The sequence below is a fragment of the Schistocerca americana genome, unplaced genomic scaffold (genome assembly GCF_021461395.2).
Source record: "Schistocerca americana isolate TAMUIC-IGC-003095 unplaced genomic scaffold, iqSchAmer2.1 HiC_scaffold_493, whole genome shotgun sequence".
Classification (NCBI taxonomy): Eukaryota; Metazoa; Arthropoda; class Insecta; order Orthoptera; family Acrididae; genus Schistocerca; species Schistocerca americana.
The window spans coordinates 16,277-32,083 of NW_025726229.1; the positions used below are offsets into that span (position 1 = coordinate 16,277).

The 15,807-nt window shown below is 54.8% G+C and overlaps 2 protein-coding genes across 2 annotated transcripts; both read left to right on the top strand.

Moving 5' to 3' along the window:
- The first annotated feature begins 512 nt into the window (after positions 1 to 512).
- LOC124585281 (repetin-like) lies at positions 513 to 3,255 on the top strand. Its single transcript, XM_047131386.1, has 3 exons — positions 513 to 865; positions 957 to 2,331; positions 2,374 to 3,255. Exons 1-3 carry the CDS (start codon positions 513 to 515, stop codon positions 3,253 to 3,255), a joined length of 2,610 nt encoding a protein of 869 aa, XP_046987342.1.
- Positions 3,256 to 7,955: 4,700 nt separating this feature from the next.
- LOC124585282 (repetin-like) lies at positions 7,956 to 10,698 on the top strand. The gene is made up of 3 exons (XM_047131387.1): positions 7,956 to 8,308; positions 8,400 to 9,774; positions 9,817 to 10,698. Exons 1-3 carry the CDS (start codon positions 7,956 to 7,958, stop codon positions 10,696 to 10,698), a joined length of 2,610 nt encoding a protein of 869 aa, XP_046987343.1.
- The last annotated feature ends 5,109 nt before the right edge of the window (positions 10,699 to 15,807 follow it).

Consider the following 15,807-nt stretch of genomic DNA (forward strand, 5'->3'; position numbering starts at 1 on the left):
AGCTCAACTTGAGAGGAAAGCTCAATTTGACAGCTCAACTTGAGAGGACAGCTCAACTTCAGAGGACAGCTCAACTTGAGACGACAGCTCAACTTGAGATGGCAGCTGAACTTGAGAGGGCAGCTCAACTTGAGACGACAGCACAGCTTGCGAGGACAGCACAGCTTGCGAGGACAGCAAAGCTTGCGACGACAGCACAGCTTGCGAGGACAGCACAGCTTGCGAGGACAGCACAGCTTGCGAGGGCAACAGAGCTTGCGCGGAAAGCAGAGGTTGCGAGGACAGCTCAGCTTGAGATAACAGCTAAACTTGAGAGGACAGTTCAACTTGAGCGGACTGTACGACTTGAGAAGATAGCACAACTTGCGAGGACAGCAAAGCTTGCGAGAACAGCAAAGCTTGCTAGGACAGCAAAGCGTGAGAGGACAGCACGGCTTCTGAGGACAGCACGGCTAGCGAGGACAGCACGGCTTGCGAGGACAGCAGAGGTTGGGAGGACAGCTTAGCTTGCGATGACAGCACAGCTTGCGAGGACAGCTCAAACTGAGAGGACTGCTCAACTTGAGAGGACAGCTCAACTTGAGAGGACAGCACAACTTGTGAGGACAGCACATCTAGAGAGGACTGCTCATCGAGAGAGGACAGCTCAACTTGAGAGGACAGCTCAACTTGAGAGGACAGCTCAACTTGAGAGGACAGCTCATCTTGAGAGGACAGCTCAACTTGAGAGGACAGCTCAACTTGAGAGGACAGCTCAACTTGAGAGGACAGCACAACTTGAGAGGACAGCACAGCTTCCGAGGACAGCAAAGCTTGCCAGGAAAGCAAAGCTTGCGAGGACAGCACGGATTGCGATGACAGCACGGCTTGCGAAGACAGCACGGCTTCCGATGACAGCATAGCTTGCGAGAACAGCACGGCTTGCGAGGACAGCACAGATTGTGAGGACGGGTCAGCTTGCGAGGAAAGCACAGCTTGCGAGGACAGCACAGCTTGCGAGGAAAGCACAGCTTACGAAGGGCAGCACAGTTTGCGAGGACAGCACAGCTTGCGAGGACAGCAGAGCTTGCAAGGACAGCACAGCTTGCGAGGACAGCACAGCTAACGAGGACAGCACAGCTTGCGAGGACAGCACAGCTTGTGAGGACGGCACAGCTTGCGAGGACATCACAGCTTGCGAGGACAGTTCAACTTGAGAGGACAGCTCAACTTGAGAGGACAGCTCAGCTTGAGAGGACAGCTCAACTTGAGCAGACAGCTCAACTTGAGTGGACAGCTCAACTTGAGAAGACAGCTCAACTTGAGGGGACTGCACTACTTAAGAGGAAAGCACTACTTGGGAGGAAAGCACAACTTGCGAGGACAGCAAAGCTGACGAGGACAGCAGAGCTTGCAAGGACAGCACGGCATGCGAGGACAGCACGGCTTGCAAGGACAGCACAGCTTGCGAAGACAGCACAGCTTGCGAGGACAGCACAGCTTGCGAGGACAGCACAGCTTGCGAGGAAAGCACAGCTTGCGAGGACAGCACAGCTTGCGAGGAATGCACAGGTTGCGAGGACAGCTCAGCTTGAGAGGACAGCTCAACTTGACAGGACAGCTCAACTTGAGCGGACTGCTCAACTTGAGAGGAAAGCTCAACTTGAGAGGACAGCTCAACTTCAGAGGACAGCTCAACTTGAGAGGACAGCTCAACTTGAGAGGACAGCTCAACTTGAGAGGGCAGCTGAACTTGAGAGGGCAGCTCAACTTGAGGCGACAGCACAGCTTGCGAGGACAGCACAGCTTGCGAGGACAGCACATTTTGCGAGGACAGCACAGTTTGCGAGGACAGCACAGCTTGCGAGGACAGCACAGCTTGCGAGGAGAGAACGGCTTGCGAGGACAGCACAGGTTGCGAGGACAGCACAGGTTGCAAGGACAGCACAGCTTCCAAGGACAGCAAAGCTTGCGAGGACGGCACAGCTTGTGAGGACAGCACAGCTTGCGAGGACAGCACCGCTGGGAGGACAGCACAGCTTGCGAGGACAGCACAGCTTGCGAGGACAGCACAGCTTGCGAGGACAGCACAGCTTGCGAGGACAGCTCAGATTGAGAGGACAGCTCAACTTGAGAGGAGAGCTCAACTTGAGCAGACTGCTCAACTTGAGAGGAAAGCTCAACTTGAGAGGACAGCTCAATTTGAGAGAACAGCTCAACTTGAGAGGACAGCTGCACTTGAGAGGACTGCACAACTTGAGAAGACAGCACAATTTGCGAGGACAGCAAAGCTTGCTAGGACAGCAAAGTTTGCGAGGGCAGAACAGCTTGCGAGGACAGCACGGCTTCTCAGTACAGCACGGCTAGCGAGGACAGCACGACTTGCGATGACAGCAGAGGTTGGGAGGTCAGCTCAGCTTGCGTGGACAGCAGAGCTTGCGAGGACAGCACAGCTTGCGAGGACGACATGGCTTGCGAGGACAGCACGGCTTGCGAGGACAGCACAGCTTGCGAGGACAGCACGGCTTGCGAGGAGAGCACAGCTTGCGAGGACAGCACAGCTTGCGAGGACAGCTCAACTTGAGAGGACAGCTCAACTTGAGAGGACAGCTCAATTTGAGAGGACAGCTCAACTTGAGAGTACAGCTCAACTTGACAGCTCAATTTGAGACCACAGGTCAACTTGAGAGGACAGCTCAACTTGAGAGGACAGCTCAACTTGAGAGGGCAGCTGAACTTGAGAGGGGAGCTCAACTTGAGACGACAGCACAGCTTGCGTGGACAGCACAGCTTGCGAGGACAGCACAGCTTGCGAGGACAGCACAGCTTGCGAGGACAGCACAGCTTGCGAGGACAGCACAGCTTCCGAGGACAGCACAGCTTGCGAGGAGAGAACGGCTTGTTAGGACAGTACAGGTTGCGAGGACAGCACAGGTTGCGAGGACAGCACAGCTTCCAAGGACAGCACAGCTTGCGAGGACAGCACAGCTTGCGAGGACAGCACAGCTTGCGAGGACAGCACAGCTTGCGAGGACAGCACAGCTTGCGAGGACAGCACAGCTTGCGAGGACAGCACGGCTTGCGAGGAAAGCACAGGTTGCGAAGACAGCTCAGCTTGAGAGGACAGCTCAACTTGGGAGGACAGCTCAACTTGAGCGGACAGCTCAAGTAGAGAGGACAGCTCAACTTGAGAGGACAGCTCAACTTGAGAGGACAGCTCATCTTGAGAGGACAGCTCAACTTGCGAGGACAGCTCGAGAGGACAGCTCATCTTGAGAGGACAGATCTACTTGAGAGGACAGCTCTACTTGAGACGACAGCTCAACTTGAGAGGACAGCACAACTTGAGAGGACAGCACAGCTTCCGAGGACAGCAAAGCTTGCGAGGAAAGCAAAGCCTGCGAGGACAGCACGGCTTGCGATGACAGCACGGCTTGCAAAGACAGCACGGCTTCCGATAACAGCACAGCTTGCGAGAACAGCACGGCTTGCGAGGACAGCACAGCTTGCGAGGACGGCTCAGCTTGCGAGGAAAGCACAGCTTGCGAGGACAGCACGGCTTGCGAGGACAGTTCAACTTGAGAGGACAGTTCAACTTGAGAGGACAGCTCAGCTTGAGAGGACAGCTCAACTTGAGCAGACAGCTCAACTTGAGTGGACAGCTCAACTTGAGAAGACAGCTCAATTTGAGGGGACAGCTCAACTTGACAGCTCAATTTGAGAGCACAGCTCAACTTGATAGGACAGCTCAACGTCACAGCTCAACTTGAGAGGACAGCTCAACTTCAGAGGACAGCTCAACTTGAGAGGACAGCTCAACTTGAGAGGACAGCTCAACTTGAGAGGGGAACTGAACTTGAGAGGGCAGCTCAATTTGAGACGACAGCACAGCTTGCGAGGACAGCACAGCTTGCGAGGAGAGCACAGCTTGCGAGGACAGCACAGCTTGCGAGGACAGCACAGCTTGCGAGGACAGCACAGCTTGCGAGGAGAGAACGGCTTGTGAGGACAGCACAGGTTGCGAGGACAGCACAGGTTGCGAGGACAGCACAGCTTCCAAGGACAGCACAGCTTGCGAGGACAGCATAGCTTGCGAGGACAGCGCAGTTTGCGAGGACAGCACAGCTTGCGAGGACAGCACAGCTTGCGAGGACAGCACAGCTTGTGAGGACAGCACAGCTTGCGAGGACAGCACAGCTTCCAAAGACAGCACAGCTTGCGAGGAAAGCGCAGGTTGCGAGGACCCCTCAGCTTGAGCGGACTGCTCAACTTGAGAGGAAAGCTCAACTTGAGAGGACAGCTCAACTTGAGAGAACAGCTCAACTTGAGGGGACAGCTCAAATTGAGAGGACAGCTTAACTTGAGAAGACAGCTCAACTTGAGAGGACAGCACTACTTGAGAGCAAAGAACTACTTGAGAGGAAAGCACAACTTGCGAGGACAGCACAGCTTGTGAGGACAGCACATTTTGCGAGGACAGCACAGTTTGCGAGGACAGCACAGCTTGCGAGGACAGCACAGCTTGCGAGGACAGCACATTTTGCGAGGACAGCACAGTTTGCGAGGACAGCACAGCTTGCGAGGACAGCACAGCTTGCGAGGAGAGAACGGCTTGCGAGGACAGCACAGGTTGCGAGGACAGCACAGGTTGCAAGGACAGCACAGCTTCCAAGGACAGCAAAGCTTGCGAGGACGGCACAGCTTGGGAGGACAGCACAGCTTGCGAGGACAGCACCGCTTGCGACGACAGCACAGCTTGCGAGGACAGCACAGCTTGCGAGGACAGCACAGCTTGCGAGGACAGCACAGCTTGCGAGGACAGCTCAGATTGAGAGGACAGCTCAACTTGAGAGGACAGCTCAACTTGAGCAGACTGCTCAACTTGAGAGGAAATCTCAACTTGAGAGGACAGCTCAATTTGAGAGAACAGCTCAACTTGAGAGGACAGCTGCACTTGAGAGGACTGCACAACTTGAGAAGACAGCACAATTTGCGAGGACAGCAAAGCTTGCTAGGACAGCAAAGTTTGCGAGGGCAGAACAGCTTGCGAGGACAGCACGGCTTCTCAGTACAGCACGGCTAGCGAGGACAGCACGACTTGCGATGACAGCAGAGGTTGGGAGGTCAGCTCAGCTTGCGTGGACAGCAGAGCTTGCGAGGACAGCACAGCTTGCGAGGACGACACGGCTTGCGAGGACAGCACGGCTTGCGAGGACAGCACAGCTTGCGAGGACAGCACGGCTTGCGAGGACAGCACAGCTTGCGAGGACAGCACAGCTTGCGAGGACAGCTCAACTTGAGAGGACAGCTCAACTTGAGAGGACAGCTCAATTTGAGAGGACAGCTCAACTTGAGAGTACAGCTCAACTTGACAGCTCAATTTGAGAGCACAGGTCAACTTGAGAGGACAGCTCAACTTGAGAGGACAGCTCAACTTGAGAGGGCAGCTGAACTTGAGAGGGGAGCTCAACTTGAGACGACAGCACAGCTTGCGTGGACAGCACAGCTTGCGAGGACAGCACAGCTTGCGAGGACAGCACAGCTTGCGAGGACAGCACAGCTTGCGAGGACAGCACAGCTTGCGAGGACAGCACAGCTTCCGAGGACAGCACAGCTTGCGAGGAGAGAACGGCTTGTTAGGACAGTACAGGTTGCGAGGACAGCACAGGTTGCGAGGACAGCACAGCTTCCAAGGACAGCACAGCTTGCGAGGACAGCACAGCTTGCGAGGGCAGCACAGCTTGCGAGGACAGCACAGCTTGCGAGGACAGCACAGCTTGCGAGGACAGCACAGCTCGCGAGGACAGCACAGCTTGCGAGGACAGCACGGCTTGCGAGGAAAGCACAGGTTGAGAAGACAGCTCAGCTTGAGAGGACAGCTCAACTTGGGAGGACAGCTCAACTTGAGCGGACAGCTCAAGTAGAGAGGACAGCTCAACTTGAGAGGACAGCTCAACTTGAGAGGACAGCTCAACTTGAGAGGACAGCTCAACTTGCGAGGACAGCTCGAGAGGACAGCTCATCTTGAGAGGACAGATCTACTTGAGAGGACAGCTCTACTTGAGAGGACAGCTCAACTTGAGAGGACAGCACAACTTGAGAGGACAGCACAGCTTCCGAGGACAGCAAAGCTTGCGAGGAAAGCAAAGCTTGCGAGGACAGCACGGCTTGCGATGACAGCACGGCTTGCAAAGACAGCACGGCTTCCGATAACAGCACAGCTTGCGAGAACAGCACGGCTTGCGAGGACAGCACAGTTTGCGAGGACGGCTCAGCTTGCGAGGAAAGCACAGCTTGCGAGGACAGCACGGCTTGCGAGGACAGTTCAACTTGAGAGGACAGTTCAACTTGAGAGGACAGCTCAGCTTGAGAGGACAGCTCAACTTGAGCAGACAGCTCAACTTGAGTGGACAGCTCAACTTGAGAAGACAGCTCAACTTGAGGGGACAGCTCAACTTGACAGCTCAATTTGAGAGCACAGCTCAACTTGATAGGACAGCTCAACGTCACAGCTCAACTTGAGAGGACAGCTCAACTTCAGAGGACAGCTCAACTTGAGAGGACAGCTCAACTTGAGAGGACAGCTCAACTTGAGAGGGGAACTGAACTTGAGAGGGCAGCTCAATTTGAGACAACAGCACAGCTTGCGAGGACAGCACAGCTTGCGAGGAGAGCACAGCTTGCGAGGACAGCACAGCTTGCGAGGACAGCACAGCTTGCGAGGACAGCACAGCATGCGAGGAGAGAACGGCTTGTGAGGACAGCACAGGTTGCGAGGACAGCACAGGTTGCGAGGACAGAACAGCTTCCAAGGACAGCACAGCTTGCGAGGACAGCATAGCTTGCGAGGACAGCACAGTTTGCGAGGACAGCACAGCTTGCGAGGACAGCACAGCTTGCGAGGACAGCACAGCTTGTGAGGACAGCACAGCTTGCGAGGACAGCACAGCTTGCAAAGACAGCACAGCTTGCGAGGAAAGCGCAGGTTGCGAGGACCCCTCAGCTTGAGCGGACTGCTCAACTTGAGAGGAAAGCTCAACTTGAGAGGACAGCTCAACTTGAGCGAACAGCTCAACTTGAGGGGACAGCTCAAATTGAGAGGACAGCTTAACTTGAGAAGACAGCTCAACTTGAGAGGACAGCACTACTTGAGAGCAAAGCACTACTTGAGAGGAAAGCACAACTTGCGAGGACAGCAAAGCTGGCGAGGACAGCACAGCTTGCGAGGACAGCACAGCTAGCGAGGACAGCACAGCTTGCAAGGACAGCACGGCTTGCAAGGACAGCACGGCTTGCGAGGATAGCACGGCTTGCGAGGACAGCACGGCTTGTAAGGACAGCACAGCTTGCGAGGACCGCACGGCTTGCGAGGACAGCACGGCTTGCGAGGACAGCACAGCTTGCGAAGACAGCACATCTTGCGAGGACAGCTCAATTTGAGAGGACAGCTCAACTTGAGAGGACAGCTCAACTTGAGAGGAAAGCTCAATTTGACAGCTCAACTTGAGAGGACAGCTCAACTTCAGAGGACAGCTCAACTTGAGACGACAGCTCAACTTGAGATGGCAGCTGAACTTGAGAGGGCAGCTCAACTTGAGACGACAGCACAGCTTGCGAGGTCAGCACAGCTTGCGAGGACAGCAAAGCTTGCGACGACAGCACAGCTTGCGAGGACAGCACAGCTTGCGAGGACAGCACAGCTTGCGAGGGCAACAGAGCTTGCGCGGAAAGCAGAGGTTGCGAGGACAGCTCAGCTTGAGATAACAGCTAAACTTGAGAGGACAGTTCAACTTGAGCGGACTGTACGACTTGAGAAGATAGCACAACTTGCGAGGACAGCAAAGCTTGCGAGAACAGCAAAGCTTGCTAGGACAGCAAAGCGTGAGAGGACAGCACGGCTTCTGAGGACAGCACGGCTAGCGAGGACAGCACGGCTTGCGAGGACAGCAGAGGTTGGGAGGACAGCTTAGCTTGCGATGACAGCACAGCTTGCGAGGACAGCTCAAACTGAGAGGACTGCTCAACTTGAGAGGACAGCTCAACTTGAGAGGACAGCACAACTTGTGAGGACAGCATATCTAGAGAGGACTGCTCATCGAGAGAGGACAGCTCAACTTGAGAGGACAGCTCAACTTGAGAGGACAGCTCAACTTGAGAGGACAGCTCATCTTGAGAGGACAGCTCAACTTGAGAGGACAGCTCAACTTGAGAGGACAGCTCAACTTGAGAGGACAGCACAACTTGAGAGGACAGCACAGCTTCCGAGGACAGCAAAGCTTGCCAGGAAAGCAAAGCTTGCGAGGACAGCACGGATTGCGATGACAGCACGGCTTGCGAAGACAGCACGGCTTCCGATGACAGCATAGCTTGCGAGAACAGCACGGCTTGCGAGGACAGCACAGATTGTGAGGACGGGTCAGCTTGCGAGGAAAGCACAGCTTGCGAGGACAGCACAGCTTGCGAGGAAAGCACAGCTTACGAAGGGCAGCACAGTTTGCGAGGACAGCACAGCTTGCGAGGACAGCAGAGCTTGCAAGGACAGCACAGCTTGCGAGGACAGCACAGCTAACGAGGACAGCACAGCTTGCGAGGACAGCACAGCTTGTGAGGACGGCACAGCTTGCGAGGACATCACAGCTTGCGAGGACAGTTCAACTTGAGAGGACAGCTCAACTTGAGAGGACAGCTCAGCTTGAGAGGACAGCTCAACTTGAGCAGACAGCTCAACTTGAGTGGACAGCTCAACTTGAGAAGACAGCTCAACTTGAGGGGACTGCACTACTTAAGAGGAAAGCACTACTTGGGAGGAAAGCACAACTTGCGAGGACAGCAAAGCTGACGAGGACAGCAGAGCTTGCAAGGACAGCACGGCATGCGAGGACAGCACGGCTTGCACGGACAGCACAGCTTGCGAAGACAGCACAGCTTGCGAGGACAGCACAGCTTGCGAGGACAGCACAGCTTGCGAGGAAAGCACAGCTTGCGAGGACAGCACAGCTTGCGAGGAATGCACAGGTTGCGAGGACAGCTCAGCTTGAGAGGACAGCTCAACTTGACAGGACAGCTCAACTTGAGCGGACTGCTCAACTTGAGAGGAAAGCTCAACTTGAGAGGACAGCTCAACTTCAGAGGACAGCTCAACTTGAGAGGACAGCTCAACTTGAGAGGACAGCTCAACTTGAGAGGGCAGCTGAACTTGAGAGGGCAGCTCAACTTGAGGCGACAGCACAGCTTGCGAGGACAGCACAGCTTGCGAGGACAGCACATTTTGCGAGGACAGCACAGTTTGCGAGGACAGCACAGCTTGCGAGGACAGCACAGCTTGCGAGGAGAGAACGGCTTGCGAGGACAGCACAGGTTGCGAGGACAGCACAGGTTGCAAGGACAGCACAGCTTCCAAGGACAGCAAAGCTTGCGAGGACGGCCCAGCTTGTGAGGACAGCACAGCTTGCGAGGACAGCACCGCTGGGAGGACAGCACAGCTTGCGAGGACAGCACAGCTTGCGAGGACAGCACAGCTTGCGAGGACAGCACAGCTTGCGAGGACAGCTCAGATTGAGAGGACAGCTCAACTTGAGAGGAGAGCTCAACTTGAGCAGACTGCTCAACTTGAGAGGAAAGCTCAACTTGAGAGGACAGCTCAATTTGAGAGAACAGCTCAACTTGAGAGGACAGCTGCACTTGAGAGGACTGCACAACTTGAGAAGACAGCACAATTTGCGAGGACAGCAAAGCTTGCTAGGACAGCAAAGTTTGCGAGGGCAGAACAGCTTGCGAGGACAGCACGGCTTCTCAGTACAGCACGGCTAGCGAGGACAGCACGACTTGCGATGACAGCAGAGGTTGGGAGGTCAGCTCAGCTTGCGTGGACAGCAGAGCTTGCGAGGACAGCACAGCTTGCGAGGACGACATGGCTTGCGAGGACAGCACGGCTTGCGAGGACAGCACAGCTTGCGAGGACAGCACGGCTTGCGAGGACAGCACAGCTTGCGAGGACAGCACAGCTTGCGAGGACAGCTCAACTTGAGAGGACAGCTCAACTTGAGAGGACAGCTCAATTTGAGAGGACAGCTCAACTTGAGAGTACAGCTCAACTTGACAGCTCAATTTGAGACCACAGGTCAACTTGAGAGGACAGCTCAACTTGAGAGGACAGCTCAACTTGAGAGGGCAGCTGAACTTGAGAGGGGAGCTCAACTTGAGACGACAGCACAGCTTGCGTGGACAGCACAGCTTGCGAGGACAGCACAGCTTGCGAGGACAGCACAGCTTGCGAGGACAGCACAGCTTGCGAGGACAGCACAGCTTCCGAGGACAACACAGCTTGCGAGGAGAGAACGGCTTGTTAGGACAGTACAGGTTGCGAGGACAGCACAGGTTGCGAGGACAGCACAGCTTCCAAGGACAGCACAGCTTGCGAGGACAGCACAGCTTGCGAGGACAGCACAGCTTGCGAGGACAGCACAGCTTGCGAGGACAGCACAGCTTGCGAGGACAGCACAGCTTGCGAGGACAGCACGGCTTGCGAGGAAAGCACAGGTTGCGAAGACAGCTCAGCTTGAGAGGACAGCTCAACTTGGGAGGACAGCTCAACTTGAGCGGACAGCTCAAGTAGAGAGGACAGCTCAACTTGAGAGGACAGCTCAACTTGAGAGGACAGCTCATCTTGAGAGGACAGCTCAACTTGCGAGGACAGCTCGAGAGGACAGCTCATCTTGAGAGGACAGATCTACTTGAGAGGACAGCTCTACTTGAGACGACAGCTCAACTTGAGAGGACAGCACAACTTGAGAGGACAGCACAGCTTCCGAGGACAGCAAAGCTTGCGAGGAAAGCAAAGCCTGCGAGGACAGCACGGCTTGCGATGACAGCACGGCTTGCAAAGACAGCACGGCTTCCGATAACAGCACAGCTTGCGAGAACAGCACGGCTTGCGAGGACAGCACAGCTTGCGAGGACGGCTCAGCTTGCGAGGAAAGCACAGCTTGCGAGGACAGCACGGCTTGCGAGGACAGTTCAACTTGAGAGGACAGTTCAACTTGAGAGGACAGCTCAGCTTGAGAGGACAGCTCAACTTGAGCAGACAGCTCAACTTGAGTGGACAGCTCAACTTGAGAAGACAGCTCAATTTGAGGGGACAGCTCAACTTGACAGCTCAATTTGAGAGCACAGCTCAACTTGATAGGACAGCTCAACGTCACAGCTCAACTTGAGAGGACAGCTCAACTTCAGAGGACAGCTCAACTTGAGAGGACAGCTCAACTTGAGAGGACAGCTCAACTTGAGAGGGGAACTGAACTTGAGAGGGCAGCTCAATTTGAGACGACAGCACAGCTTGCGAGGACAGCACAGCTTGCGAGGAGAGCACAGCTTGCGAGGACAGCACAGCTTGCGAGGACAGCACAGCTTGCGAGGACAGCACAGCTTGCGAGGAGAGAACGGCTTGTGAGGACAGCACAGGTTGCGAGGACAGCACAGGTTGCGAGGACAGCACAGCTTCCAAGGACAGCACAGCTTGCGAGGACAGCATAGCTTGCGAGGACAGCGCAGTTTGCGAGGACAGCACAGCTTGCGAGGACAGCACAGCTTGCGAGGACAGCACAGCTTGTGAGGACAGCACAGCTTGCGAGGACAGCACAGCTACCAAAGACAGCACAGCTTGCGAGGAAAGCGCAGGTTGCGAGGACCCCTCAGCTTGAGCGGACTGCTCAACTTGAGAGGAAAGCTCAACTTGAGAGGACAGCTCAACTTGAGAGAACAGCTCAACTTGAGGGGACAGCTCAAATTGAGAGGACAGCTTAACTTGAGAAGACAGCTCAACTTGAGAGGACAGCACTACTTGAGAGCAAAGAACTACTTGAGAGGAAAGCACAACTTGCGAGGACAGCACAGCTTGTGAGGACAGCACGGTTTGCGAGGACAGCACGGCTTGCGAGGACAGCACGGACGGCGAGGACAGCATGGCTTGCGAAGACAGCACGGCTTGCGAGGAAAGCAGGGCTTGCGAGGACAGCACAGCTTGCGAGGACAGCACAGCTTGTGAGGACAGCACAGCTTGCGAGGACAGCTCAACTTGAGAGGACAGCTCAACTTGAGAGGACAGCTCAACTTGAGAGGACAGCTCAATTAGAGAGGACAGCTCAGCTTGAGAGGACAGCTCAACTTGAGCGGACAGCTCAACTTGAGAGGACAGCTCAACTTGAGAAGACAGCTCAACTTGAGAGGACAGCACTACTTGAGAGGAAAGCACTACTTGAGAGGAAAGCACAACTTGCGAGGACAGCACAGGTTGCGAGGACAGCACAGCTTGCGAGGACAACACAGCTTGTGAGGATGGCACGGCTTGAAAGGACAGGACAGCTTGCGAGGACAGTTCAGCTTGCGAGGACAGCACAGCTTGTGAGGACAGGAAAGCTTGCGAGGATGGCACAGCTTGCGAGGACATCACAGCTTGCGAGGACAATTCAACTTGAGAGGACAGCTCAACTTGAGACGACAGCTCAACTTGAGAGGACAGCTCAGCTTGAGAAGACAGCTCAACTTGAGGGGACAGCTCAAATTGAGAGGACAGCTTAACTTGAGAAGACAGCTCAACTTGAGAGGACAGCACTACTTGAGAGCAAAGCACTACTTGAGAGGAAAGCACAACTTGCGAGGACAGCACAGCTTGTGAGGACAGCACGGTTTGCGAGGACAGCACGGCTTGCGAGGACAGCACGGCCGGCGAGGACAGCATGGCTTGCGAAGACAGCATGGCTTGCAAGGAAAGCAGGGCTTGCGAGGACAGCACAGCTTGCGAGGACAGCACAGCTTGTGAGGACAGCACAGCTTGCGAGGACAGCTCAACTTGAGAGGACAGCTCAACTTGAGAGGACAGCTCAACTTGAGAGGACAGCTCAATTAGAGAGGACAGCTCAGCTTGATAGGACAGCTCAACTTGAGCGGACAGCTCAACTTGAGAGGACAGCTCAACTTGAGAAGACAGCTCAACTTGAGAGGACAGCACTACTTGAGAGGAAAGCACTACTTGAGAGGAAAGCACAACTTGCGAGGACAGCACAGCTTGTGAGGACAACACGGCTTGCGAGGGCAGCACGGCTTGCTATGACAGCATAGCTTGCGAGGACAGCACAGGTTGCGAGGACAGCACAACATTCAAGGACAGCACAGCCTGCGAGGACTGCACAGCTTGCGAGGACAGCATAGCTTACGAGGACAGCACAGCTTGCGAGGACAGCACAGATTGCAAGGACAGAACAGCTTGCGAGGACAGCACAGCTTGCAAGGACAGCACAGGTTGCGAGGACAGCACAGCTTGCCAGGACAGCACAGCTTGCGAGGACGGCACAGCTTGCGAGGACAGCACAACTTGCGAGGACATCACAGCTTGCGAGGACAGTTCAACTTCAGAGGACAGTTCAACGTGAGAGGACAGCTCAAATTGAGAGGACAGCTCAGCTTGAGAGGACAGCTCAACTTTAGAGGACAGCTCAGCTTGAGAGGACAACTCAACTTGAGGGGACAGCTCAACTTGAGAGGACAGTTCAACTTGAGAAGACAGCTCAAATTGAGAGGACAGCACTACTTGAGAGGAAAGCACTACTTGAGAGGAAAGCACAACTTGCGAGGACAGCAAAGCTTGCGAGGACAGCACAGCTTGCGAGGACAGCATGGGTTGCGAGAACAGCACAGCTTGTGAGGACAGCACAGCTTGCGAGGACAGCACAGCTTGCAAGGACAGCTCAACTTGAGAGGACAGCTCAACTTCAGAGGACAGCTCAACTTGAAACGACAGCTCATCTTGAGAGGACAGCTCAACTTGAGAGGACAGCTCAACTTGAGAGGACAGCTCAACTTAAGAGGACAGCTCAACTTGAGCGGACAGCTCAACTTGAGAGGACAGCTCAACTTGAGAAGACAGCTCAACTTGAGAGGACAGCACTACTTGAGAGGAAAGCACTACTTGAGAGGAAAGCACAACTTGCGAGGACAGCACAGCTTGTGAGGACAACACGGCTTGCGAGGGCAGCACGGCTTGCTATGACAGCATAGCTTGCGAGGACAGCACAGGTTGCGAGGACAGCACAACATTCAAGGACAGCACAGCTTGCGAGGACTGCACAGCTTGCGAGGACAGCATAGCTTACGAGGACAGCACAGCTTGCGAGGACAGCACAGGTTGCAAGGACAGCACAGCTTGCGAGGACAGCACAGCTTGCAAGGACAGCACAGGTTGCGAGGACAGCACAGCTTGCCAGGACAGCACAGCTTGCGAGGACGGCACAGCTTGCGAGGACAGCACAGCTTGCGAGGACATCACAGCTAGCGAGGACAGTTCAACTTCAGAGGACAGTTCAACGTGAGAGGACAGCTCAAATTGAGAGGACAGCTCAGCTTCAGAGGACAGCTCAACTTGAGCGGACAAGTCACCTTGAGAGGACAGTTCAACTTGAGAAGACAGCTCAACTTGAGTGGACAGCACTACTTGAGAGGAAAGCACTACTTGAGAGGAAAGCACAAATTGGGAGGACAGCAAAGCTTGCGAGGGCTGCACAGCTTGTGAGGACAGCAAGGCTTGCGAGGACAGCAAGGCTTGCGAGGACAGCACGGCTTGCAAGGACAGCACAACTTGCGAGGACAGCACAGCTTGCGAGGACAGCACAGCTTGCGAGGACAGCACCGCTTGTGAGGACAGCACAGCTTGCGAGGACGGCACAGCTTGTGAGGACATCACAGCTTGCGAGGACAGTTCAACTTGAGAGGACAGTTCAACTTGAGAGGACAGCTCAACTTTAGAGGACAGCTCAGCTTGAGAGGACAACTCAACTTGAGGGGACAGCTCAACTTGAGAGGACAGTTCAACTTGAGAAGACAGCTCAAATTGAGAGGACAGCACTACTTGAGAGGAAAGCACTACTTGAGAGGAAAGCACAACTTGCGAGGACAGCAAAGCTTGGGAGGACAGCACAGCTTGCGAGGACAGCATGGGTTGCGAGAACAGCACAGCTTGTGAGGACAGCACAGCTTGCGAGGACAGCACAGCTTGCAAGGACAGCTCAACTTGAGAGGACAGCTCAACTTCAGAGGACAGCTCAACTTGAAACGACAGCTCATCTTGAGAGGACAGCTCAACTTGAGAGGACAGCTCAACTTGAAAGGACAGCTCAACTTAAGAGGACAGGTTAACTTGAGAGGACAGCTCAACTTGAGAGGACAGCTCAACTTGAGAGGGCAGCTGAACTTGAGAGGGCAGCTCAACTTGAGGCGACAGCACAGCTTGCGAGGACAGCACAGCTTGCGAGGACAGCACATTTTGCGAGGACAGCACAGTTTGCGAGGACAGCACAGCTTGCGAGGACAGCACAGCTTGCGAGGAGAGAACGGCTTGAGAGGACAGCACAGGTTGCGAGGACAGCACAGGTTGCAAGGACAGCACAGCTTCCAAGGACAGCAAAGCTTGCGAGGACGGCACAGCTTGGGAGGACAGCACAGCTTGCGAGGACAGCACCGCTTGCGACGACAGCACAGCTTGCGAGGACAGCACAGCTTGCGAGGACAGCACAGCTTGCGAGGACAGCACAGCTTGCGAGGACAGCTCAGATTGAGAGGACAGCTCAACTTGAGAGGACAGCTCAACTTGAGCAGACTGCTCAACTTGAGAGGAAATCTCAACTTGAGAGGACAGCTCAATTTGAGAGAACAGCTCAACTTGAGAGGACAGCTGCACTTGAGAGGACTGCACAACTTGAGAAGACAGCACAATTTGCGAGGACAGCAAAGCTTGCTAGGACAGCAAAGTTTGCGAGGGCAGAACAGCTTGCGAGGACA

Coding starts and splice junctions, on each gene's coding strand:
- LOC124585281 (XM_047131386.1), top strand. CDS start 513: ATGACAGCACAGCTTGCGAGGACAGCTCAAACTGAGAGGACTGCTCAA. Junction 866..956: donor CGGATTGCGATGACAGCACG/GCTTGCGAAGAC, acceptor AGGACGGGTCAG/CTTGCGAGGAAAGCACAGCT. Junction 2,332..2,373: donor GAGGACAGCACGGCTTCTCA/GTACAGCACGGC, acceptor TTGCGATGACAG/CAGAGGTTGGGAGGTCAGCT.
- LOC124585282 (XM_047131387.1), top strand. CDS start 7,956: ATGACAGCACAGCTTGCGAGGACAGCTCAAACTGAGAGGACTGCTCAA. Junction 8,309..8,399: donor CGGATTGCGATGACAGCACG/GCTTGCGAAGAC, acceptor AGGACGGGTCAG/CTTGCGAGGAAAGCACAGCT. Junction 9,775..9,816: donor GAGGACAGCACGGCTTCTCA/GTACAGCACGGC, acceptor TTGCGATGACAG/CAGAGGTTGGGAGGTCAGCT.